This window comes from Osmia lignaria, chromosome 2, assembly GCF_051020975.1.
Source record: "Osmia lignaria lignaria isolate PbOS001 chromosome 2, iyOsmLign1, whole genome shotgun sequence".
NCBI classification, from domain to species: domain Eukaryota; kingdom Metazoa; phylum Arthropoda; class Insecta; order Hymenoptera; family Megachilidae; genus Osmia; species Osmia lignaria.
Window position 1 is genome coordinate 11,176,790 of NC_135033.1, and position 27,890 is coordinate 11,204,679.

General features: G+C 42.1%; 1 protein-coding gene across 3 annotated transcripts; it reads right to left on the reverse strand.

Annotated features, from left to right (window-relative positions):
* Window positions 1-126: 126 nt before the first annotated feature.
* LOC117608623 (uncharacterized) lies at window positions 127-27,229 on the reverse strand. 3 transcript variants are annotated; one of them, XM_034334023.2, is made up of 13 exons: window positions 26,964-27,229; window positions 8,283-10,787; window positions 5,187-5,281; window positions 4,976-5,105; window positions 4,413-4,516; window positions 4,110-4,287; window positions 3,518-3,761; window positions 3,257-3,431; window positions 3,057-3,183; window positions 2,802-2,975; window positions 2,641-2,723; window positions 2,184-2,223; window positions 1,289-1,430 (listed from the first exon to the last, which is right to left on the reverse strand). In XM_034334023.2, exons 2-12 carry the CDS (start codon window positions 10,446-10,448, stop codon window positions 2,202-2,204), a joined length of 3,498 nt encoding a protein of 1,165 aa, XP_034189914.2. In that variant the 5' UTR covers window positions 10,449-10,787; window positions 26,964-27,229; the 3' UTR covers window positions 1,289-1,430; window positions 2,184-2,201. The 3 variants fall into 3 exon arrangements, with proteins under 3 accessions (XP_034189912.2, XP_034189913.2, XP_034189914.2); XM_034334021.2 differs by lacking the exon at window positions 2,184-2,223 and having other exon boundaries at window positions 127-1,430; XM_034334022.2 differs by lacking the exon at window positions 2,184-2,223 and having other exon boundaries at window positions 127-1,430; window positions 26,953-27,229.
* Between the last annotated feature and the right edge of the window lie 661 nt (window positions 27,230-27,890).

Here is a 27,890-nt window from a genome sequence, read left to right on the forward strand (position 1 = left end):
ACGTGCAATTAGCTGAATACTTTGTCACGGTTCTCGTCTCGGAACCCTTCGAACGATATTATCGTGCGTGTAATTAATGTCGCATACAGCGTAATACTAATGGTGTACAAGACGAGTACAGAAGGGTAAAAGTTTTTTCTTTTTTTTCTTTTTTTTCTCACGTTAGTGTATCCTTTCACGCGCAATTTCCACTTGTTGCAGCCTCGAACAGTGAATTCTCTTTTCAAGAGAAACAGAGAGTGTACGTGTGTATATGCTCGCAAAATTTCCTTTCTCTCTTCTTTTTGTTTCGTCTAAAAAATATGACTTTCTTTGGGCTAGAAAAAGGGTAGTTCACGAGAATGAAACTTTAAGAACCGACCAAGTAGAACCTGATCCTTCGTGAGAATGTTCCTAAAGCTACAGGTCCAAAAGTTCCTTAACACGTTGACTAGCACTGTAGAAATAGCTATACGCTTCATTTTCTCCACTGTTTCATTGGATTCAATTTGTAGCATTAGTCCACAGAAAACCCCCCCCTCATAACAGTCAACACGTTAACGAACGGCTGCAGCAATTGAAAGAGCCGCTATTTCAAATGATTCCCACATGTTTAAGTAAAAATAAGGGTCCGTGATTTGCTGTCTATTTACAACACGAAGTACACAATATGTATATCATTGATAAGTTGAACAACGACGCCCGTTTATCACATGGCCTGATTTCTATCGCCAGACTATTCAGAGTTACGGATCGATTCGGTGATGTTGAGCTTTTCCCAATTTCTGCGTATAGGCGGCTCAATTTTCGACGTGTTCCTATTTAACACTTCGGTGAAAAGTGAATCCCCCTACTTTTAGAAAAATCAATCTTCATTTTTCTCACTCGTAAACGATTAATAAAATTGTTCGAACATTCCTTCACCTGGGTAGAATGTTAAAATCAAAATTCCTCGGCTATTTTTGTACTTCAGAGCGGTGATTCGAAGTTGACCACCGAATAGATTCGTATCTGATGATCCTTCGATACAAAAATGATGCGGTGATCCATTGAGAATCGTTCTGCCATCGTTGATACGGTCATTCTTGACGAGATTACACGATTCTCTTAATCGTATAGAGAATAACTACACGTTTAAACTACTCTCGCTTCGAGGGGACAGGATATTTCTCTTCTTTGCAATCACGTTCAATTTCTTCAAGCAGATATCGTTGCGCGTTTGCAAACGAGGAAACGATTAATTGTCGCTTTCAGCGTAATCATCACTGTCACCGCTATCATAATATTGACTTCTGGCTTGATGCCGAATCGAATCTGACTGGCTGACCGTCGACAGACCGTCAGGATGTCCCGAGAACTGAATGTCTGATTTTTCAAGCAAATCCGCCGATTCGCTGTCTAAAATGTCCAAGTTTCGGGAGAACACGTCCTCTGGTAAGCAATCGTACGACCTGAGGAGAGAACAAGATTTTTTAACTAAATAAATCCGTTGAACGACATCTTTAATCTTTGGAAGTTAAATAAATTGGTGAACTATAAATGGATTAACTATTCTACGATGCAAAACGTTTTAGAACATTGTTCTTCAAGACTTGATTAGCCACTTAAAAAAAAAAAAAAAAAAAAAAAAAAGATGCAACTTAAGATCACGCTTTAGCAAATGCAAAGAAACAAGGCGTCTATTAAGGATCTGTGCAAAGAGTTTCTCGTGTATTTGAATCTAAATTGAAGTTGTAAATCTGAAATAAATTCTTTTTGTTTCAGACATTTGCTGCAACAGAAACGAACGATCCTACGGAGCGTAAAAATGGAAATGAGAAAATGAAATACGAAACGATTACGCAAGATATATTTGAAATTCGATGTTCAAGTTTCACTGTTGAGAGTTGAAACACTCCACGAATGTTATTTCAGGAGATCATCGTACAGATAACAATTCACACTCTTTAATACCATTAATTAATGATTCATATAATCCTGGAGCTGCTCAATTTCTTCGAGCGAATCAAAATTAATAATTCATTGTATTTAACAGTATCCTAGTTAGATACGAATAGTATACGATATTCTAGAAGAGGAGTAATAAAAATAAAGAAGTAAATAAATAAGCGGTTAGCCAACTCTCCATTAATACATTATGCATACACATGCATCATCATATCATGCAATTCTGTTTTTTACTTTTCTCTATTTTCTTTACTTACTGAGCTGCAGATGATGGTTTACATTTCATCATCACACAGCCTGCAACAAACGCATATATCGCACCATTGTCATTACGGTCAAAGTACATGGTGAAACTGTTAGATCCCGCAATGGGGGGCATAACTGCCTATCTAACGACAAAGCATGCTACAATTCGAAAGCTATGAGTTCCGTTTCATAGCTTGAAATTGTAAGCCAGGACTTTCTACAGAAACCATCGGTCCGGTTCATCTATTATATTGCGGAATAACGTTCAATTTCTCTTGGTATCTTGGCCAACGTTTCGTCAGAATTAGCTTCGATCAACTTGATTCGTTGTATGGTTTATTATTTCATAAGAAACGGTTCGTTAGTAGTCGATAATGAAAATGACGTAATTAGATGAAGATGACGTACGATTGTGTAACATAGATGAACCGTGTGTTCTTTCAAGAATTACGCGACGTCGATACTTACATTTGTTCGTTCTGTTCGTTACCGCTCTCTTCAGCAACTAGCAATTCGTATTCCTCTGCTGCGAATCGATCCCAATCTGACAGCTATTACAAATGAAATAACATTGTGAAATCCCAAAGGGTTGTCGCGTACACTTCGTTAAATGACTATTGAAAATTTACCTCGTGACCATCAGGATCGTGTTCTCTAGCTGACGCGAAGGGATCTCTTTGTTCATGATCCAGGTACTTCTCAAGATTGAAGAATGTATCAAAGAAGATCGACGTCATTTTGCATTTCTTCAGATCGCTCAAAGATATCTTTCCTGGTGTCTCTGGTTTGATCATATCCAACATCTATTCAACGTTCCATGAAAAATTTTATTTAAATTGAAGACACATACTTTGCATACTATTTATAGTAAATTCCCGACTTACCTGACAAAGACAGTCCTCAAAGGGCAACGTTTCGATTCCAATTGCTTCCATGCGGTGCAACTGTTCTTCATAAAAATATTGCAGCTCGTACATTGATAAGTAACCGTCTCCATCGAGATCCATGCACCTGTTGATCACCGTCAATATAATCTCTGCTATATATCAAAATATATACATACACCAGATATTGTATATTGTACCTAAACCAATATTCGATCGCAGTCGGGTGGTTTTTGTCCTCCTCGCTTAACAAGAACCATACAAACTCTGTATAACTCATTTTATCCTGTGGTTGCTGCACACCGTTCCCACTTTTCATGCCACCTCTTGTCACGGCACCGCTGAATATTCTTGCGATCATACGTTTCGACAGGGCTAAAGTACAATTAAGTACGTTATTATCAGCAGTTTAATTAAGGAAAGCCTAAATTAATCGAAATAATAAGGAATCACGTCTTCACCATGATCGTTATGTTTGGTGAGATCCGTTTTATCGATAAAGAGATCGTGATCCCGATCCAATTCCCAGAATTTACAATATATAACGTAGAAGTGTTCGTAGCTGAAGTATGCGGTAACTTGATTGATATCTTCCTCGTGTTCTAGAATCGCGATCACCGACATTAAGTTGCTTCTTCTCAGTTCAGCTACAGAGATTCTTCCGCTCCAGCTTCGGTTTACGCAATAAAATATCCTGGCGATCACCTGAAATGCAAATCGATCGACTTCGAGAACGTTAAATGCAAATAGCCTTTTCAGGCAGATAGTCGACGTTGAAACATAACGGACGGACGCGCAACTACAGAAGCTAATTATTATCGATGAAAAGAAGAAAAGAGAAGAAAAGATTCCGTGGATAAAGAATTCAGATGAAGCGGTATTGTGTCCACTTGCTAAAACGATAATTGCTCGAGGTAAACACGATTATCTTGAATAATTCAAGAGGATTCTCGTTGCGTAAACTACCGCCCCATTACCAGTGGAATCTTTCTCTGTCAGTGTTGTGTTCGGTAAGAGAAATACCCGGCAAATATTTATCACGCGGATACGAACCGTGTGTACGTAGCGTGAATGAAACTCAGTAGCCTCTTTCAGGAAAGTTAAACCAGGGTGAGTCTCGACCACGTCTTGGACCAATGGAATTAAATCCTCTGGGAGTATATTGTTCCTCTGGCCTCGGGTTGTGATTCTGATAAACTTGCTCGCCGCGTCGTGGTGGGTATTCGACAATCTGCAAACGAAAACTATGTTATATTTGGGAAATTTCGATGAATCTTGATTGTTTAATTAACAATAATTGAACGTCGCGATTAAATCTTTGATGATTAAAAGTATAAGAGGATAAAATTCTCTTACTCTTTCCAGAAATCAAGGAACGCATTCATTTCGACGTATCCAGTCTGATCTCCTCCAGCCGCGAGGAAAAGCGGCACCTTCCAGTAAAGCGGCAAGTCGCATGCCTGTAAGACAAATCATACCCTTTTGTACACGACTGTTCGAGCAAAACAATTCTCTTGCTTTCCCACGTAAACAGTGCTTGGAAAATGCCGATCAATTTCCTCCAAGTTTCATCGCAACGATGAACAAATAAATAAGAAGAAGGCAATCGTTCGTGAAACTTTTAACGAGCCTCGTTATTACGGTTTCGTTTCAATTTCTTTGTCGTCGAAGGAGTTTTAAATGTAGGTCATTCGCAAACGCGGCGTATAAGAAAAATTAATATCGATGTACATAATAAAAACAATGAGATTGCTCTAATTTCTTATTGAATTATAGAAAATGGATCACAGTTCGAAACTGTGGGTATTTTGAAAATTAGAGCAATTTATTTATAACTTTTTATTCAAGGTTTATTTGCATAAACGTGGACAGAAATAATGTTTCGAGTGTACATGTTGTCACGAGCGGCATGATATTACCTTGGTGATGGTATGAAATTGACCACGAGAAGCCCGATGGCCTGGTAGAGCTTGGAAAGCAGCAGTGATCTTGGAAACGGTTGCATCGATCTGAGACACCGGCACAGGTTTTCCTCCAGGAAAGTAAAATCTGAAATATAATTAAATCGATGAATTCGTATGGAATCGATATTTACGTATACAGATTGACTCTGTTTCCATGAAAGTTTACCGTGGTATGTGAACGTTTCTGTTCGCTTTCACGTGCCTCTGGAGCGTGGTGTGCGGTGGCAAGCTCTTTTGCTGTGTCTTGTCTTTCGCGTACGTCTAGAATCAACAGGCATCATTCGTGAGAAACTAACGGAATAATGAGAACCATTGCTGTTGGACCTATTTTTTTCTTTCAAATTTCTTTGTCAAAATAACGAATTTGAGTAGACAAAACGCGTACATTTCCTCTCGCACACGTTACGCAATTCCATTTACCAGTTCTAAACAAAGGACACCGATGCGACGCGACGCGACGCGACGCGGTGTGACGAATCGCGTTTAATTCTATGTAGCCCAATTGATATTTCGAATTTCATCTAAGACGAATTGCAAGAATGGAGACAGATTTAACTGCAATTTTACGCCTGTTCGAGGCTTCGCGTTGGACGTATCGGTGCGCCAAGGACGCGACATCCTGTTACGCGACGCGAAGGATCCGAAGAATGCAAAGATGCCGGCCAACGCGGTTAATGCATCGCCGCACCTCGGCTATGATTGCTTACATCACGAGTAGCCTCCTCCTATATCTACATACGTAAATCGTAAACACGCAACGAGAAAATCTTTCCACGTGCTAACTATTGCCGCGGTAATGTTGAAAATGGCACAGGCAAAACGCAACGAGCCTAAATGAAAATCCCGGAACGGAATCGATTCGGGCCGTGCGATACTTGGGATGTGTAGATTAGGTGGAATCGGTTGCAATAATTGCGAGCTTAGTTTGGCACGGTTCGCTGCCTGACATACGGGATACCGTCAATCAGTGATCGCAATTGACATTGCGGTTTTGACCGCTCCTCTCGATCAACTTCGCTCTTGCCAATCGGCCAAGGACTACTCTTTTATTTCGATACCGAATGCTTCGTCTTAAAATTCAGGAGGACATCGCGTGTGTCCTCTTCCTGGTTCTCTTATTCCAACGTCCACATTCTCGAGCGAAAAGAACTTTCCACCTCTTTCAGAACGATTTTTCGACCATAAGCGGCGATAGAAGCACTCTTCAAGGCGACAGTCGACGGCCTTTTAAAATCTAGCACGATATCCCATATGGAACGGCTACAATGAGTCAGTCAGTCGGCGCAGATATGCCGCGAGAAACGATTTCTCGCCGTTCAAAGCAAGGGCAGTCGTAAACTTTTTTCCTATTTTTCCTTTGAGACTCCGTTACCGATCTCGCACGCTCTCGGAATCTTCTTGTTCTGCCATATCGGGCAGAGGGAGAGCCAGTGAGATACACAACGGTGTCGCGCAGTCATTTCAAATGGGAATTTTAATTACCCAGATACATACCTGGAACCGTTGATGACTGCGCGATCGCCTTGGGGCTGAATTAGTCCCTGCAATTTCAGCTAAGCGACGATTAAGAAGGATCGTTGGGTAATCGGATGAAACTAACGATCTCTTCTCTGATATTACCTCGAAACGAAGGGAAGAAGATTTCATTTTTTATTCACTGAGTTTTAATGCGTGATAGGTCGTAAATATAAAATTGTCACCTGACTGGTTTTTTCAATAACGGCCATTTTTAAAAGGATTTTAACTTTACGAGGATCGAGTAATAATTAGTCTGCGGTTACGAATTCGAAGCGTTATTTAAACTTAAACGGACCGTGACGATAAGGCCAGTCTCGATCATCGTTTCCACTTATGGCCATGCTGGACCTCCACCGTCCCTTGCGCGCTTATTTCTTTTTCTCGAGGTCGAATAACATTAATCGTAACGAAAAGCGAGCAGTGAGTCAGCGACGACCAAACAACGAGACACGTCGCTCTCGTTCCCCTCTGCCCTCTGTTAAATTCATTTCAACGAGCAATTTTATTCGTCATAATATTACGTGTCTATTTTCCAACGCGACCCTTTCTTCTTTTAATCTTCCTCTCGATAAAGTTTGAGTATTCATTAATTTTTCTAAAATAATTACCCTCCATGCTCCGAAATAACATGAAATTTACCTGTTCGTTGACCCAGAGAGAAAACAGGTCGCTAGATCGTGATTCCAAAATCGTGAAAGGCTTTTCAAAGGAGAGGAGCAAAATTCTTGGAGTAAAATCGAGGCTTGCTCGTCTCGAGGTATACAATAGAAACGCAATAGCCGTCTAATAACAATGCCACAGCCAAGCCCTCGAGCGACATGCATTGTTCGAACATTGAGCAACCACGTTTGAAGATCGTGGCTTATCGCATCGGTCTATAGCTCACGATTAACGCGATCTAAGCTACCTGAAGAAACTCCATTGATCAAGATCGCGCATGCTTCCTAACGAATACTCGTGACAATTATAATCATGACATTCGAAACAATGGTAACTATCTATGTTCGATTAAGGTAAACCTTTTTTGGCAAGCACCTCTCGCGTTGGCGCTGATCCAGAGTCACATTCTTAATCGCTCTGAACTTAACTTTCCCGTTGTTTAAACGACGAACATTGTAATTTTTGTAATAACCATTTCACCTTCTAATTGATCTTCAATTCTTTGCAAGCGCGCTAAGTTCTATGACGGTTCCTAAGGTAAAACTTTTCAACCCCTTACCGTTTAAGAAACGTGGAAAGATTTTCAATATTTTTCAAATTGCTTAGCAAGACAAAGAAGTGGATGAAAGAACATCGGGGAGGGGTTTGAACGATGTTCGAGGAGAAAGCACAAGGCATGCAGAAACGACCTCTACGCGAAAGAGATCTTGAACTCGTTTCGAGACAAAAGTACAGGAGTCGAGCGGTCGAACATCCTCCAAGGGAGGAGGAATTTGGACGGCGACCAAAACGCCCGATATAAGCTTGCAAGAGTAGCAAGAACGTGAGCTTCTCGCACGTCTTGCCGATCGTGGAGCAGCTTCATCGATTCGACCATCTCATCCGGCCGAATTAAACTTCTTCTTGGAAAACGGCGTGGCAAACAACGCTTCTGTTTCGTGTTACACGAGATTTCGACGTTTTCAATGTTACTTTTGTACCACGATCGAGGCACCGGATTTCCTTTGTGCAAGGATTAAATGAAACAAAACATTTATCAAAGCAATTGTAATAGAAGAATAAAATCACCGAAGCACCGTATTACCTGAGCCTTATTTTGAACCTCGTGCCCAGTCCTCCAAGTGTTGATAGCTGGTTGTCGTGGTCCCCGTTTGTCAAGCAACAACTCGCTAGGACACTTTTCAAAGATAAGCACACGTTCGGCGACCGAACCTCTAGTGAGGAAGGGTCTGATAGGATTATTTCCGGTTCCTGTCGCAGCAGCAGCCCTGATATGCTGCTTCTGCTGGGTGGTTAGCTCAGGATGAGGCACTTGCTCGATCCTTGGCCTGGGAGAATTGATCCTTGGTCCCCATCTGGACGTTACAGGATCTTTCTCCTCCTTGTTAGCCTCTTTATCCTTTCGTATCTCTGTTTCAAACTTGGACCTAGTGGTGGACACCAATTGTTCCGTGGCATTGAACGCCGATCCGTTGTTCGTCTTCTGCTCTTCCAGCCTCTGTTGCGTCGCCGGATTTTGTTGAGCCGCCCTGTATCTTACTTTCGCGTAATCCACCACGGACATGTTAGACAAATCGTCTTTACTCAGGGATTTCGCGTCGGACACGATCGGTGTACCGTTTCCAGGTGGAGTACTGACGACATTATTCACCATAGTCGCGGAAGCTGGTACCAGACCGGTGCCATGGTGATTGTGACCAATGATTATGGGTTTAACGGGTTCCACTTTTGGCTTTTCTCGCTTTATCGCCGGTTTCTGTCGAGCCAGAGCCGGTACCGTCCTCTCTGTAGGCTCCTCCGTGATCACGGATCCAGTTTTCAACGCGTTTATCAGTCTTTCCTCCTCGCGAGCCACTTCGTCCAGGTAGACGTTCGAATTTGAACCACTGTTCCTCTTCTCCTCTTTCGTTATCAACAGTTTACTCTCCTGCGAAGACGACCTCGCGGATGGATCCGTCGTTATCCTCTTACCTTCGTTCAACTTGTTCTTCAGTGGCCACGTGGTTAAGCCAGAGTTCATAGAAGATTCATCGAGATTCGGAGAAGTGATGACGGTGCTGGTTGGCCTCTTCTGTTGCACCACGATCTTCGATGGCGTTATGTCAGCCGGGAACGTGGTCTCGATCGTCTCCAAGAAGACTTCTCGATGATGAGCGCCAGGAGTCTTCGAAGACACCTGAGGCTTCACTATCTGAGATGGTTTATTAGCGAACGGAGACGTAGGTGAGAGCAACGTAGTCTGTTTCGTTTTGGCTTGACCACCCACCACGTTGCTGTTCTTCAACGGCGATGTCTGTGGCGGTGGCTGCTGCTGCTGCTGCTGCTGCTGCTGCTGCGTCGAGTTCCTCTCAAACTTCTGCAGCGCGAACTGTATCGACGAAGGCAGTGTCTTGGACGGCGACCTCTGCCTGGACGCTGCTATCCTCGCTTTATCCTCAACCACGAAATTATTAACCAGCTTCTCCAGGTTTCCGTTGTCCAGACTAGGTGCCTGAGTCAGTATGTCGACGGTGGCCGTAGAGGTAGGCGTAGTCGGGGTAGTTTTACCGGTGCTGTTCGGGCTGGAGGTCGGAGTGAGGACGGTGCCGAACTTGTCCGCCGCGGTTGCATTGCTGTGGCAATTCAAGATCTCCGTGGGAGCCAGACCTCGGCTCTTCCACGTCTGATAGATCGCCTCCGCGTGGTCGCTGATTTGTTTCGCGATCGCAGCGATATCTTCGTCGCCAGAGGTCGAAGTGTCCGTGGGGAACTTGCGACGAAGATCGTGTTTAGCCGTAGCAGCCATTCTCCAATCTTCCTGCTGCGTCTGGCCGGGTCCGTGCGTCTGTTGACGTAGCTGGGGATGGTGTTCGAGCAGAAAGCTCGTCGTTCTTCTACTCAACTCGGTCGAGTGATCCAACACCAGCTCCACCAGTTCAGGATTACCCTCGAGTGGCACCACGTTCACGGGTATAGCGTAACCGAAGTGGACGGCCTGACAGTCGACCTGATCGTTGCCCGATCGAGACTCGTTCACCAGACAGGCGTTCAAGTCCGGACAATGGACGGCTCGACTTGGACGTGGATCGACGGTCACAGGAACGAAGAGATCGCGTCGGGTCGCACAGACCCGTCGCTCGATCGTCTCGATTTCTAGCCTGGCCAGCTGTCGGCCAGCTATACCGCCCGACGCCGCCGTTTCCGACCTCAGCCTCGATGATGAGGACGATGCCGTTTCCGTGATCACCGAGCTAACCGATGCTGCTGGCATATCTCAGGCCCACTGGCCCAACAATCTCGATCTCCATCGTGACAACGGTCGACACACGCTCCACGAGATCCTCGTTCCTCTCATCGAACCCCCCATTCTTATCTTTTTTCTTTCTCTTCCTTCTGATTCTATTGAAATTCTTCGTCTTTTTACGCGGACACCGAAGCAACGAACACCGAATCAAGTCTTGTCTCTCAGATGGCTTCGGATGTACTTGGACGAGCACTCGAGTTCACTGTTGACATTATATAGTTTAATTATAGAGAAGGTATGCGATCACTGTCACCAAGGTGGTATTCTATTGTCGAAGATCACGAGCCACTGACGATCGAAATTGATCTGAAAAAAGATAAATATAAATTAGCGGTTATACCATGAGGTAGATGTGGATGTATTTTCGGACGTGATACGTGCTCGGAGGTGGGCAGCGTGCTGGTTAGATACAACGGATCAACTACTATAAATCTTATCTTTTGTATGCACCGTCTACGTAATTAGAAATGATCTACGATAACATTTGTAGCCTAAGTGACCATCGCCTGTACTTAAAATACAAATGTTATTTGTGTTAGTTATGTAAGCGTCTATTATTTGAACGACTGATCTTCAATGATAAGACGATGCGTAAAGGAGGGATGGTACTTTTTCTATTTAACGCGTTCGCCAGGCTCGAGAGGAGTAGCAATCGTGTTAACTACACACATTTTGGGAATCTGACAAACTTTTCGGCGTCAACGATGGGAGATGAATGATACGAATTAATCGAAAGATTAATGTCGCAAGCCGACCTCTTCTACTAGAGAACAACTAGCACAGCAGGCTTTGTCCAAGCTAAAAGGCGACACTCTATCGGTACTTTCACCCTGCATTGCTACGCGTATGCAAATGCGTGCGTACGATCCGTGACCAGACGTGCGTTCACGGCTTCGCTGCTGCCTCGAATCGTTCCAAGCCGTGTACATTTCACGTTCCTCACGTTTTTCCTCCCCCCTTAACCCCTTCGAAATCTTGCTCAGCCATCCCCTTTCGAAGCGAGAAAAATTTGTATTCCGAAAGCGGAGCTTTCTTTGTCTCTGGCAAGAAACCGTGCGTTTCGCAACTCTCTGATGATTATTCTCAAAGTATCTCTTATATTCTTGGGTGTCGGTGACTTCGACGAAATACCCGACTGACTAAATACTACACGTTGCCAGGCTATTTTAATATCCATGCTTTTACGTAAACCAGCGCCAGATAAGAATTTCTTCCACTTTTCTCTGATGGCTTTGGCTGTTTTGTATTCGACAAACCGGGTTACTCTATTTTATTCTCTGTAAATGGAAGTCGCATTTTCTTTTACAAGCAAGAGAAGGAAAAGGAAGGGAGGACCACCCTGTTCGATACACCGTCGTCTATCGTTTTTTGTTTCTCCCTCGAGCTCTACCCTTTTCTTCTTCGTGTCACTGGGTCAGGCTATATCTTCTTCGCTAATAATGAGATATAATTCGCGACTCGACGCGTCTCTCTTTCTCTTCGAGACCATAAATTGAACGCGACATCTCATTTTGTCGCCTCTCACTCCCACGTGGCCGATTAGGCACGGTCAAATTATAATAATAAGGAAGAGACAAAGCCTGTTGTCTCAATCAAGAGGACCGTAAGATTCTTACCGTTATTCTCGCCAAACTTTCATAACGAATTGATGAAAATTCAATTTGAACCTTTAATTATTAACCCGTTCGCTACCGTAAGTGACCGTGATTTCTTTAGAAAAAGATGAGTAAAAATAATTACACCTGAATTATTTCAATTTGATTGACTTAGCCCGATCAATGTCCGCGAACGATGGCCGACGAGGTCGTTCGCCAAGTTACAATTTTAGACCTGGACAGATAGAAAGAAGGATTGTATGCTGAGAATATCGCAAACCGAGACTCGGCAGGTCGATTCACGAATTTACGTTTCGTTCGATTTCGCGTACGAGAAAATTCCTGTACAGAAATATATTTGACCGTAGATAAATAAAGTTTCGGTGTCGATGATCAGTTTGCTAAGAACGACGTTTCTTTGCTCCATTTTTAAGAATCTAATGTTTTCTTTATCAATTCCTCTTGTCAAGTTTTATTATGATCAACTTTTGACAAGCTATTTAAGCCAGCAAAAATGCAGGAAACTTTTAGGCTTCTAAACCGCCCACGACTTTTCACGTCGTTGGAAATCTGAAAGACATCGAACACTCGCCGACTCCCACTCAATTTATCGGAAAGTGTTTAAAGAACTTTGCTTGGACCTCGTCTTCTTGTCGATAATCACTTTTATCGCGCCTATTTCCTTCCTTTGTCGCGACGAACAAAACTTTCATTCTAGGCAAGAATAATCGTACGACAAAACGAAAGTAAAGTAGACAAATTATCATTAAATTTAATTAGAATACTTAACAAGTTAAACGAGAATATGGTGGTTCTATATTAAAATCGATGGTCGTCCTTGTTTAGACGGAAAATACAAGCTCAGCCTTCAAATCTACTTTTTTTTTTTTTTTTTTTTTTTTTAAATAGGCGTTTCATTAAGAAACTATTTATAACAACACCCTCCATAGTCTCGAATTGTGAAACTGAACTAATTTCCCTCGTGGTGGTCACGCTTCGACTCGCAAGATCTATATTCTTCCAAGCACGTCGTTCCACTTTCATCGTCGGATGATAAGCAAATTAAAGGTTCGTGAAAAGTGTTCCATTGCTTGCTTGATTTTTATTCCGACGGTGTAGTTAGAAAATTGTAAAACGTAACAAGTAAAAGAGAAGAGACGAAGTGGAAGGAATGTTGCGTATACACGGAAACCTGATGTTACGTGCGACTGGTCGTCCCGATCATGGGATTGACACCGTTTACAGAGTATCGATATTGGCTCGACCGCTATTTTTAGTGGGTCGTATCGTATTCTAACGATGCAAACCGCAAACGTGACCGAGTTATGCGACACGATCGGCTCACGTATGTACCTTACGTACAAACTGCAAATGAACGAACCTCGCTACATCCGCGATGTCTCCTCTATCTGTTTTTAAAAGCAATCCCCACTCGTCTTTAATTATCTCAAATGCTTTTCAAATTGAGCAACTAAATTTCAAATTATTCCACTGAAATTTAAAAGCTCTTATCAAATAGAATACCATAAAACAGCAAGGTCGCGAACAGGTTACCGTAAAGGAGAATCGTCTAATCGTCGGAAAGTGGTTGTAACTCGAAAAAACGAGGTCGAGTAGAGTATAATTTATTTTTATCGAGTCGATGTTCGCTCCGTTACGATATACATTACTTCGCGATTATTTCGAAAAGTTTCTTCGCGCCTTACTGCCGCGGAAATGTTCAGTTTCGAGATTACATCATATTTCGTAAAGAATTTATACTTCTAGCTAGATTGCGTCACCTCTTATCCCTAGAGAACGATATATTTAGAGGAATACCCTAACTACAAGTTTACGGATGGATCTAGGAAGCAGAAGATCGGCGCTCAAATATGTGACAGTGATTTAAAATCGAATATTGATCGCGAGCGGACCGATAATGGATCGCAAGCGGATCTCGAGGGTTTTTCGGCTACCGTTCCACGATTTAATTATTCCACGAGGGTAAACGCTTTGAGTTTTCCGGCAGCGGGCGCGCGTTGCGAACGGAAGAAGAATCCGAGCCAAATATATTTCTGGACGGTAAAAGCGGCTCCGACGAATTTCTTTTTTTCACTTCGTCCACTCTCATTTTCTTCCCCTCACACCAATTTATTCTCTTAACCTCCTCTTTGCACCCTTCATTCTCTTCGCGCGTTCCTAAAAAAATTTTCTTCATTTCTTATGCTTCTTCGTCCTCTTTCCTTCGTTCAACTCCCTTGCGCCCTAGTTTCTTACTCTTCAATTTTTTATGTTTCTACGAGTCCAAATTTTATGTCCTTTCTTCACCCTTTCATCCCCCATGTTTCTGTCTCCTTTGTTCCATCTACATAATAATCTCCTTTTCTGTCCGACCTCTTCACCCTTCACCCTTCAACCCTTTCTCCTATACAAGACCACGGTCTCCCATGGTTTTGTTCCTTCTTTTATGAATGACGTTCTTCGAGAACGCAGACTCCTTCTCATAAAAAAAAGAAGAAGAAGAATAAGAAGCATGGCGGAAGAAGAGACACGCAGCTATTCTCATTCCACCCCGTTCACGACCATATGGCTCTTATTGCTCGTCCAGAGTTAGCTAGTTAAACCCTCTATTAATCGAAGCGAATGTGCCGAGCTCGTAATTTTACTCGCAGCTCGTTATTATTAAATTCCCGTAGGATTTCAATATCGCCTTCGACTCTCCATAGGGGGGATCGTTTAAACAGATCCGTCGTTTCACTAAATTTCTTTCGTCGATTCGGGAATTTCGCTTCCTCGTTCCGCGTCGCAGTCCATCGCCGCTTTTAGCGGCTACTTTCTTGGAATTTCTTCCGATATCTTGTTGCGTTTCTTTGCACGGAGAAACTTGTCGTTTTCTCGTAAGAAAATGAACGTTTCTCTTTTCCTACTGTGTTGGCACATTGATCGTCATGCTGGTCAGGGACGCAACGGCAGAAATTTTCTATCGTCGAATAATTAATAGAAGAAAATAATACAACGTTCGCTTCCTTGGATAGGCAAGTTGATGGTTTGGTATTTAATATTAACGTTGTGCCAAGGGTTTCACTTTCTTTCAACAAGGAAGTTACGTTTCGATCATTAACTCTTTATTAATACCCTGAACCTACTTCCTATTATTAAAGAAGACGAAAAGGTATTATTAGGAAGGTTGATAATGTCACATAGAAAACAACAGAGTCTCGGATCATTTCCTCCTCTCCTTTTTCACTTACTCCATGGTTCTGAAACATTTGCGTCCACTGAGATAACGAGGCTTCTCAATTTCAACGAGTTAATCACTTTCTGGCACGTGAGGCTTTTCTTTTTCTTTTTTTTTTTTTTGTTTTTCTACAAGAATATCAGAGATTCGATAATATGTGCTGAGAAGTCGAAGCTTATCAGAACAACCGTGTGGCAACAGCCGCGTTATATAATTCACTAATTACGATTCACGGTATGTTACGACGGATTTTTATCAGACAAAGTGTCATCGAAGAATAACCGAGATAGAAATGGCACGCGAATGAATACAGAATAGTTGAATTAAAGTTACAGAGAAAAGAACATCGAGGTGTAGCATTAATAATAATAACCTGTAATCGAGCGCAACTGCATGCGAATAAACTAGTATAATTTGCTCGGTAAATACCATATAAGTGCTATTTAAATGTCAGCTGGATACAGAAAGTCTCTAATTACTTGACACTACTTGTACAGAGCGTTCATCATTGAAGTAGTCGAGGTGCAAAATTATATTATTTCATTTCGAAAATATTAACTATGATGAATGAATTTCCACTTGAGTGCCGCCAGCGAACGCGCTGAATGGCACAATATCAGTGACAAATTGCTTTCTTCTTTCTCAATGATCTGATTAGAAAATCATTTTCAAATGAACCACAGTGCCTCGTTAACGCGTAAATACTGATTAATTTTTTTTCTGACATTTTGTCAGGGATATCAAAAAAATCATGACGACTGTTACGATAAACCGATACCGTGTATGGACAGATCTGCATACCTCCCACCATCGCCACTGACTGACAAGAGTGTGGGTACGGTGGCCTTATAAATACAGGGCCCTCAGGCCGAAGGCGGCCAGTTGAAATTGCGCCTTCAATGGAGGAGGATCCCGTAATTTTTGTTAATCATTTTTATTGAGGTTTTATTGAAATAAAAAAATGACTATATATAATAAATCCACAATTATAAATGACATACATATGAGTCATGGCCATTGAAGATAAATTTAATTGCTTTCTTCGATATCTTCCAGTGGAAAAAGGAATTTCATATTTTTTCTTTTCCAATGCAACGCTTATTATTAGGTGAAGCTTTTCAACGTCTCACAATCGGTCATATCTCGTTTCTATACCGAGTTTTTTTACGCGATTACGGTTTTATACGATGCTGTAAACAGGAGTAAAGAGGTTCGAAGAAGAAAGACTCGTTTTATAGATGAATTATAGAAAAAGACACCGTCGTCGAGAAGCCGGATTTCCATTTCCACGTTTCTATTTACGCTACTATTTTAGGGACGTGCCGTATATTATGCGTGTGTCGTATATCATAGTAACTCCCGAGTACACGTTAGAAAACAACGATTCACGATCGTTCAACCTACATACCGGCTATCGTCTAATCATCCGCTAATTGCCAAGCGAATAGAGTCAACGATACGAGGACCTACTTCGATTACACCTCGGCTGAACGGAAGGAAAATGATAAAAATCGAACGCAACAGGAATCGAAGGTCTTCATTTGCAATTTCGAGAGGCGTAAACTCGTTTGCAACCAGACTCTCGTTTATTTTCCCATCGACTTTTCCTTATCGCGGATAGAGAAAAATTCAACCGTGTCGAATACCGAACGATGGGACAAGCTTGCTTGAATCAGTCAATAGACTGTACGATAACTTGTACCGTTATTTCTAAATGGCTGGTTGTTAGTTCCAGAGAAGAAATTAATAAAATTCTATTCATGAAAAAGTTACACGTTTCAATTGTGGGTTAGCCAGCATAAGAAACGCCTGTTAAATATCAGAAATGTAGATACGCATTGAACAATGTAATCTGAACACCTCTGTAGTTACAGTTCTTGAATGTCACATTAGTGTGTAACTATTTATAACCAACAATCGTCACATTTATCGAGCCCGGTATCTTCTTCAAATAGCACTCGAAAACGGCAAATAAATTGATATTCCTTGTTATCTAGCCTCTTAGAAACGCTTTAGCTTCTCGGGAATTATCAGAGTTGCATTCTTTGAGTGGCCGACCCAACGCGGTGCGATAAAACGTTAAAGTATACTAGCCAAGGAATGCATCTCGACTTCGATCACATTTCCCTCTTAAATTCGAAATTTCCTCTCGACGAGAGCAGTTGGATGAACTGTAGAGATGATTGAACGGGATCGAACGATCATCCCGTTCAAGGGCGTGTTATTAATGACCCACATTGGTTGAAAAATCCCGAATCTCGTTCCGTCACAGCCTCTTCCGAGTTTACCTAATTGGGAGGCAACGAAGGTCGTCGCAATCATTAATTAATCCCACGTGGCTATGTTCAGTTTTTTAAACCCTGAAAACCTGCTCTTTTTACGTCGTTTATCATTCTACTCTAACGACACAGACCATTAAAAAAAAAGAAAAGAAAGGAAGTATATAAATCGTTAAAAAAATGAAGCGTTCACCGGTAATTTTCGATTTATCAAGATTCTTTTTCGCGCAGATAGAAATAAATAGAATTTTTCAAGTCTCAGATGAATGGAAATTGTTAAGGTAGCCTTCTTAACGAACAATAAGGAGAAAAAAAAGAGAAGAGACACGTCTAATCTGGCGCGTTCACGGTCACGAGAAGCTAAGCCATGGATGAAAAGAGCTTTTTAGTCGGCCATTCAGACGGCAACGCGTCGAATACGAGTCGGATGAATGCAAAAAAGAAGCGAGAGCTGGCAAATTGAAGAGGCGAGCAATGCACAAATAGATACATAGATGCAGGCGGATTCTTGGTCGAATGCTCGTCTAGCAACGCCATGGAGCGATGCCATAGGATGTTTCAAGAGAATTTCCGGGAATCTCTATTTGCAACTTCGCCTCCGAGATGCCATCGACGAGAGCGAACGTCCTCGTTCGAATTCGAACGCCAGATTTTATTACCGACAATTTTATTTTCTGATAAAGTTCATTTAATTGAGTTTCAGCTTAAGAGACCGGCATAATTGTAGGCTGAACGGTAGCGGTTTCTGACAGGGAATTAGACTGTGAAGTAGGAAACACGAATCGTGAGTAAGAAAAGAGAAATGTAGGAAACGCAGGAAATGCAGTGTTCAAGGTCCTGAACGAAACGCTAGATAGTAGAATTTTCTTGAAACTTTTCAACATTTTCAATTGTGTAGATTGTAGACGTACAGCGAAGCATGTCTACAGCGATACCGTGTATAAATCGCTACACCTGATACATGCATAATGCTTCTTATTCATAAACACGAGGCCATATATCGGAAAGGGCACACGGAGGCCGTGTTTCCGTAATTTCAATGCTCGTACCTGTCGCGATAACTCCTGTCCCGCTTCAACAGATAAGATTTCACGAAAAAATTCCCTTCCTACTTTTCATTGCACGTGTCGTTTACCGTTCCAAAGCCGAGGGCGCTCGAGGATGATTACATGAAAAATTTTGCCCACCGTGAAATTTGTTTCCCTCCACTCGAGATTGATATTAATTTCTGTACAACTACACCAGCATGTTCCATAGGTAACCCGTGCTTGTTGAATGTTCCAAAACATGACCCGACACGTTATTTTCCGCGTTGAAAGAAAAAAGTGTACATTGTATAACGCTTTTGCTAGACGAGGCGGATGGTTTTCGTTAGCAAAGAGGGGACGACACGTACCTAACGCTTACAACGTTACAGGTTTATCGCGACGATACCGGCGCTTCAACGCCAATTAGGTGGTAATTAATTGATCGTCGGGAACAGGCAACGAGGTTATTAGGGTCAGCGAGCTGCGGTCGACGCACGATCTCTTCTCGCATATAACCGATCGTTTTTCTGCGTCTACCCCGACGACGACGGCGACGACGGCGACGACGTCTATTCAGATTCGAGGATCGTCTAACGGGGCCCATATATGCAGCGCAAATATAGTCAGGTTCTTCCGTGTCGAACAACACGTATAAATTCGTGTTGCAACGCGATCATCGACCAGGACATTGTTTTCCTGCCATTTTTGGCCAACAGACAACGCCACGTGTAACCCGTGTTTCCATTAGCTGATTTGCATACAATGCGACCAGAGGAAAAGGCTTTTCCGGCTTGTTTTTCAATTTATTTAACGGATTAACCGTTTTAGCACAGGTTTCGTGAATTTTACATTACTGGCAGAGATTAAAAAGAGAGCTGAATGTAATGCAAAGCTGAGAGTAAAATTTAATTTTCCGACCTATTTTCAAATGTTTGTTGTAAACTCCCTTTTTTTCCTGCAAGTTCCCTGTAAAACGTGGTCACTCCTTGGAGGAAAACAAAATTGTGCGGGTAATTGTTGCGCAAATCCGTGCGTTCACCCGCGACCCACGCGTGTACCTTGCAACCTTATCGTTCATTGGATTACAAAACGCGTACAATTGCACGTGCCTGCATTTTCGAATCGATCCCTCGTCTCATGAGGACGAGTCTCTTTCATTCACCAGGTCCGTTACATCCGGTTCGCTTTTGCGCCCGATTACATCTGCAATCAAGAGATTGTCTGTCGTTTAAAAGAAGAATTAATCATAGGCCTGTATCTTCCGCGGTTATTAGCTTTCCCTCTTGATCCTTCCTTTCGCAAAGATTCTCCCGATGGCTTTCCTCCTCCGTGCATATTGGACCGATTTTTCGGCCCGATTTCAAAGCGTGTCGTGGCGAAACGCGATTTCCATCGGTTTCGATGACCCAGCGATTCCTCTTCGGCTACTTTCTTTTTATTCTTTCCAAGAGAGAAGACGGACAAAACTAGATTTCTAGTGTCTTTAGTTAGTTCGATGGTTTCGAATATTTATAATATATCGGTCTTCGAAAGGATTAGTAAAAAGGTAAATTGAAAGCGCCTTTTGACGGAACCCGTGTCTGTGCGCTTCTTCTGCCCCCGAAAAGAGAAGCGGCTCTCCCTTTCGTGTTCCCGCGGGCTAGGCGGAGCGGCCACGCGGTCTCATTGCCAAATATGGCTGGCCACGGTATTCTTAGCACTGCTCGAACGCCAACGACACTGGCCGGAGCCGGCCGAGCGGACCGCTTCGTCCTCTCCGAGAACACGGAGACGCGGATCGAACCGGAGGAACACACTTCGACAAAGTTAACCGAGACGACAGAGTTGATCCAGACGGTTTGGATAAGAAACTAACCAGAAACACTTCCACTCCCCAGTTCCAAACAAATTTTCACATAGTCATTGTATTTAAAATTCGAGTTTTCCTGGTCAACAAGAAACCTTGAATCGCTCAATTTCATCGAACAGATGGAAGAGAAAGGAACGGGTAGAGGTAATGGGAAAGGGTTAATATTTTCTTTCCCAACTACTTATCAGATGAATCAACATTTTAACTGAACTCTCCAAAAGGAACGCGTTTTCCATTTGCTGGAAAACACTTTTTACCTTTTCACAAATAATGGAAATGAAAATTCAACAAAGTTTACATTTGGCACCGGTTCTGATTGATGACGGATTAAAACTGGTAGCCGCTTGTGAAACGTCCGATTCAGTAAACTTTGAGCAATATTTAATAACGATGCTCGGACACGGACGAACCGCTGAAGTACCGCCAGGAACTCGCGTTATTTTCGGATTCGTTCGCGACACTTCACCGTCTATAGGTCGCATGGTAGATGCATCGAATCGAGTGCACTGGATATCTACATTCTGCACCGCAAACAGAATCACAAATTTCTGTCATACTTATGCATAGTAGACCTAAGATTTAGTAGACCCAGCTGCACGAAAATTCTGAATTATTTTGTTTATTCGTATCAACGCATACGTAAGGTACTTATATTGTCCTGTATAAAAATTGATTCTACGTTTTCACGGTTGATCGACGGTAAAGTTCAAAGGATACCTTCGTCTAGGGTTGGCGCGCCCACCTTTCCATTTCTGGGTCAGTTCAGAAGGGTGTGGTGAATGCTTGGAGCGGTGATCGTTGGATGACTTATCGAAACGAGGCTGCAATTTCATTAGAACACCGTAGACCTTCGAGTTTCCGTCAGAAGGCGCGGCTTTTCCTCTTCAAGAACGCCTCGTCCTTCGTTTGCACGATTATACTAATTTTCATCTAAACTTCGTCCTTCCTTCCTTTTTACCTGATGGTCGATTTACAATTATCTCGACCATAAATCTCACGCTGAAACGACGTTCACGGTCGTTTTAATTCAATCCTTTCCAGCTTTCGAAAAATCAACTGTGTTTCCCTTTTAATGATATCGTATAGAAATTGAAATGTCGTCTGAAATTTTCCTCGTTATCGTTTGTTAAATCAATCTTTCAGAGCTCTCTCGCGAATTTCCCACCATCCTCTTTCTCTCCGTCTGATTTGCATATCCTTGTCGTTATTTCGTACGTCATAAATGACACGAATGAATTTCTCTGGACGAATCCAATGTGACTGGTGTCGCGAAATAATCGCGTCGCTTGAATACAAAGCGTTTTCGAAAGCTAGCCCGCACGGAAATCTCAATGAATGTAGGTCAACCATTTTCGAAAAATGAAAAATGAAAAATCCACTTTGCGTTTCCTCTTTTGATATTCTCTCGGCGAGGGAAAGCCTTTAAACGGAATGGAAAATGGGCAAAGGCGTTCTCGCCGAAACGAGGAAGCAACTGTCCTGTAAGGAAAAACGAAGGCGGAAATGAGTGGAAGCGTGGGTCGTGGGAGGCACGAGAGCAAGGTGTAAGGTAGCAGGTTGCCGGGGCAAGGAAAGAAGAGAAAAAGAAGAAAGGGGAGAAGTGGAAACGAGAGGTCTGGGCCACGTAAACGGCAGTGAGAGTGAATGGATCGATGAAACCGTCTCGTCGCAACGGCCGCCATCGCCAAAACATCCTCCCGCGGGCCAAAATCTCATCCTTTTTCCCTTTAAATGGCCAATCATTTGCCAAATTACTGTGTCGACGAGCTTCGTTAACTTCCAAATATAACAGCGAATTCTTAGGAGGGACGCAGACGATTAAATTGCAAATAAGGAAGTTAACTTTGCGCCGAGTGTTTGCCGATACTCTCGTGTTCATCTTTTCGTTAGCGTTATCGGCTCGTACGTGTTTCTCGTGTCGCGTGTTGTAGAGCGAAGACCTTAGAAGACGATGCGCTGTCAGTTGCCGCGATTATGAGCTATGCTCACTGCCAATTTATCTCGTGTCATGATCACAACGTTATGCTCCCAACACTTAAGGTTGTTGACCCGACCACGTTGCGATGTTACCAAGACTTTCGACTCTTTCCTATCCGACCTTAAGATTTGATCGTTGAAAATTGATATCTATTATCAATCATTAATCGACGATGCGACGCTATCTGGTTAAAAAGTGGTAACAGTCCACTGGAACGCGTTAATTTTTTCAATTTCTATTTTCACGTGATTAACCGACATAAATAAAAGACAAGAGGCACAAAGAATCTACTGTGTAGAAATCTACTGCGAAAGTGAACGGTCCTGCCCGAGTTCTCGTGGACTTTCTACATCAAAGAGAACCGATTCGCGCTGTTTTGCATAGCCGCGCGACTCGAAATGCATCATCATCACCCTAACAACGATTTAACCGTGACTTCTGGCAAGAAACCGCTTCTGCTCGTGCAGCTTTTCTTCTTGGAAACGCTTTGCAAGACGCGCGTAGTCCCTTAGCAACGCTCCAGTCAAGCTGCTGCATTTTCCTGATCGTTTGATTAATTATGGGAAGCAGGGAGAGGCGATCGTTCGAACCTCTTTGCGATGAAAGGTGTCGATGTTTCTGTTAACAACGATCGTGGCCGTATTATGGCACAAAGAGGTGTATTGTAACGCGTTACAATGCCTTTACAGTGTAAAGTCGAATGCGTTGCTGCAGTATTTAGCTTCCGTTCGAACGGTTTTCCTTTTATCAATTGCAAATAATTTTCTAAGGGAACAGTGTTAATGGTTCTGATTTTGCTTCTCGCAAGCATGCGTCGCCGGTGTCGAACGCGTTAACCGATCGCGCGATACACCTGAGTAGAATAAAAAACAACGTCTTAACGGCAACGCGGTGAAGAAAGATAAGATCGTTCGAGCGACGATGACATAATCGACCAGTGTGTGTATGCAAATGATTGTTCTTGAAGAGCGCGCACGATTCTGCCCACGGAAGCGCGGTGCGCAACGCGGGTTCTTGCAGAAGCGGGAAAACGATTACGTCGAAAACGCGTTATTCAATGGGATTGATGTAGAGATATGATGCAAGCATAGAAATGAGTATGATTATGCTCATCTTCGGTGTTGTAAACCTTCCTCGAAGAAAGATGAGCGGAGTCTAATAGAAGAGATATCTTATTGGGAAATTTCGTGTAATTTTCCGTCTTAGTATGATTAAAACTAGAGAGCTCATCGACATATCTGTGTGCCGTCTTTATAGCTGAAAATATAGAGAAATGTAAGATTTGAAATGAAGCTCTCTGACTGTACATATCTTTCTTGAAAGATACAGCAACAAAAGACTAAGAAAGATTCGTGAAAGATCTCTCATTGTTGCACGAAATGTTCAATTCTATGGAAATTTCACCGTGAAAGGAGGATACACGAACGATTTCGTGATGAGAGACGATCCATGGTATGTTTCGATGGAAAACGCCGGTTCGGTTTTCAATCTGACCTAAAAATTAACGTAAATTTCGCGAAAGCAGCTTACACGTTCCAGGCAGGCGCGTTTGCGAATCGATCTCGAGCAGCACGCTCAGCATTTTCGCGACTTAAGTGGCCGTACAAGCCTTTCGGAGAGCAGACGAGAAGAAAAAAATCTATGCTCCGCTGCCGGGTGCGGCGGAGGAGTGGAGAAAAGTCACTCGTAAGAGAGATTCCTTCAGTACACTCGATTTCCGACCACTTCGGGATAATTGACTCGACTCCAGACGCTTTTCAGACCTCGAATTACTTTCAGTTTCGAGGAAAACGAGCTTTCCAAATCTTCCTCGAGAATGCTCGCTTTTTAACCCTCTGAGGCCCGTTTAAGAGGACATAGTATTCCTATGAAAATATTGCAATTACAATGAAGCTACTAACGAATCTAAATTGATAGGCGACGACTGTCACACATACGTAGGCAATATAAATTAATTCTAAAGTTAAAAGTTGCAATATCTCTCGATTAGAACTTCGAAAAGACTTGACAAAAGAAGTCGAGGAAAATAGGAAAAAGAAGGGTTTCTATGTCGACTGGTTAGACTGAAAGCAGAAAGTTTCGTGTACAAACTGACGAGATAGCTTCGGTCTTATACACGAACGCTTCAACGACGAAGAATTCGCGAATCTGGGACAGTTTGATCGATAATGGCGTAAACCTGGCCGCGGCAATTCCAGGAATGGCAACCTAATTGGATCCTCCTTAAATAAGTATTTCAATTTATCCGCAACGCGCTGGTTACACGGTCTTTTGCAAACAACTGCGGATACTTAACGAATCCTTTGATAAAACTAAATATTCGTTGCTATTGCGGGAAATTGACAAACTTTGACGTACACTTGATGTTTGTTAATTTTGCAGGACCAACGAATATTTATATTAATACCGATATCGAAGTGAATCTTTGGGAAATGAGGAAAAATTCTATCGGAAAGGAAACTGTAAAGAATTAAGTAGTAGAATGCTAAATTAGGGCCGACCAGTAAAGTGGTGAAACGTTGCGTTTGTTTTCTCGGACTCTATTTGGATTTCGCGAGCTACTCGTTCAAGGTCACACGTCGTCTGCAGCATTCATAGTGATGCACCAGCGTGTGTTCTGCATCGTCGTAAATCGATAAACCACGGCAAAAGGATTAAACTTTCCGTATTAGAACCGCAAATTTTTCTTTGTTTTTCCTCTACAGTTTTTATAAATTAACGGGACTATTTTCAGCTACCTTTATATCAAGTCTTCTTTCCTACAAGATATAAAATGATGTGTTAACAATGGATAACAATGATTATACAGTCCAAGTCGTATATCGTGGTACAAATTAGATAAGGGAAATTCTATGGCTTAAAATGAGTCGAAATGATAGAATTACTTTATGTCGTTCAAACACGTGATTTGTAATTTAATTCCTCGTTCAACGATAAGCAGTCGTGCAGCATGTAATTTAGAAAAAACAATTGCCACCGTCCCACGAGGAGAAGTAACTCAACTCCGAAATAATTGGCTTCAATTTAATTCAGAGCTTTGTTCTCGCGCGAATATCGATGCACGATAAACTTCTCTAAAAATTCGTTAACGCTTCGTTTAAGAACGTTTATACACGTTTACGTGCACCGTGATCAATTTATACTGAACGCGTCGATGCGTGAATTTAAATCGATACGCGAGAAATCTCGATGCCCATCGAGTCTCGAAACTCGTCCACGCGGGAAGTTTGAAAATTTACAATAGTCATTCCTCTTTATATCAAATGTGATTTTTAATCATAAAACAATGTTTATCCGTCTAATATTAATTGGAAAATATCGATATACAGATGACGCAAGGTATTAAATGGATATTTATTTTATCCGTTCTGTTCGATACGGTATCGTATTTAACGAGCTAAAATCGATGGTATCGATTTCGGGTATCGTTCCTATCGCTAGCAACAGTCAATGCATATAACAAAATTTCGCTAACAGTAACTTCACGAAAATGGCCTTGAGCAACGCGAGTCACATTTGGATAGGTTATAGTGGAACTAGTAGTATTGCTTCAGCAATAGAACACGTGACAAACATTGCTGCGTGGCACGTGCACGTAACAACAAATCGGAAGTAGCAAAGTTACGTCACACCGTAGCAGCAGGTACGCGATCATGAAATTGGCTTTCAGGCGTAAAGACGCTACACCACAGTTGAAATTACCAAACGAGAAACCTTACGAACAGCTAGTTCCGAGTCGCGTTATTCAAAGAATTCGCGTTAAAATCGCGAAAATAAGCTTCCAAGATAAATTTGAAACGATTTATTTTAGCGTGGCTTAACAGCTCACCGAAATGCTAATCCTCGTTGAGAAGTATCGCACAACAATCGAAGATCGATATATCAAATCGACACGGAGCATGGTCACTCGATATCCGGGGGCACTTTTTACGGGGGTTAAAGAAACGAGAAACTCGTTTCAAGATGAAAAAAGCTAGTACAAATTTTAACGACATCGTAAAAAATGGTTATTTTAGGAATCCTATGTAAGAAACGAGTTAACGCCGTAGGAAAATGAACATTAACTATAACACGTAACGATATTCGTACAACTAAATTTAATCCAGCATTGATTAAACTATGCCGGTGTAAATGATCTCCCTTAGACTTTTGGTAGTCTTGTAACAACGAAACTCGATCCGGAATCGAACGGGGTAAGCGGTAATTATGAATACGTGACGATGTTATAAATGGCGGTAGCAGAGGATGCTGACTTTTATGAATATTTTCTTCACTATTTTTACTCTGACTAAACGGATGAATAGAACAGAATAAATATATGCACATTTCTTAAAGTGAAAACGTATAAATCACCCAATTGTCACGAACGTCGAAATTACCCATAATTCTGTTTCGAATTTATGAATAAAAATTTCGTGTTAACGAACACGCTTCTATAATACGCACGTACGGTTGTTCCGCTCCAAAGCACGGTATCAATCGATAACATCCACAAATAAATCGCAAAATAAGGGATGAAACTGACAAGTGACATACCGTGGCTGCTTCTTCGAGGAATCGACACTTTTCTCAATATAGTTTTCTTCGATTTTGCCTGGTCGTCATTACAGCACAATAAAAGATGAGGCACAAATATTAACACTCGTGTCACGTACGAATATTGTTCCTTCTTGACATGTTTATTACTGTCTTTGATTCACACGCCGCGACAAACGTGAAATAAAGATCAGCGAAAACACCGCGAACCGGCTTACGCGACCAACGACCGCACCTCTGAAGCTTGCAGTAGCAAACTGGCATCTCTCGTGCAGCAAACTTTCGTGTAAGGGCGCAGCACGCGCTCTGATTGGCCGAGAGTCGCACGGATAAGCCAATCGTGATCGATCGTTCACCGAGCGTTGACCCCCCTTTCCCACTCCTCGTATCATAACAACATTTCTGTTTGGTACCGTGTTGAAGGGTAGAAAGCTTACCCGTAAGCAAGGAACACGTATTGAACACACGATTTAAAATAAATTTAAAACTAAATTAATTAAACGTATCTTCTCGATTTTACCAAGTTACATGGATAACTGTCGTTGCTACGAAACTAAGAAAATACGGAGCCACGATCGAGTATATATTAGGTGAAGGCGCATGCGTTCGTTTAGATCATCATGGTTACGATGAGCGAGAGGAATCGCGCGTATCTTTTTACTTGTTAAAAAGAATTTATCAAGTGATTCACAATAAAATTACATAAATATGAACCATAAAGTATGGTTTTTCTTTCTATATATGTACCGTATAACGACACGTTATTGTTCATTTAAAATGTTTAATAAAAAGTTTGAATAAAATTTGTACTTACCTGGCAAACGACAAACACCAGATAAGAAAAATACTTTTGACAATGGAATACATTGCTACGATCGCTGAATTTTTGAAAGTACTGCACGCAACCAGTGTTGGCGACAAATTTTT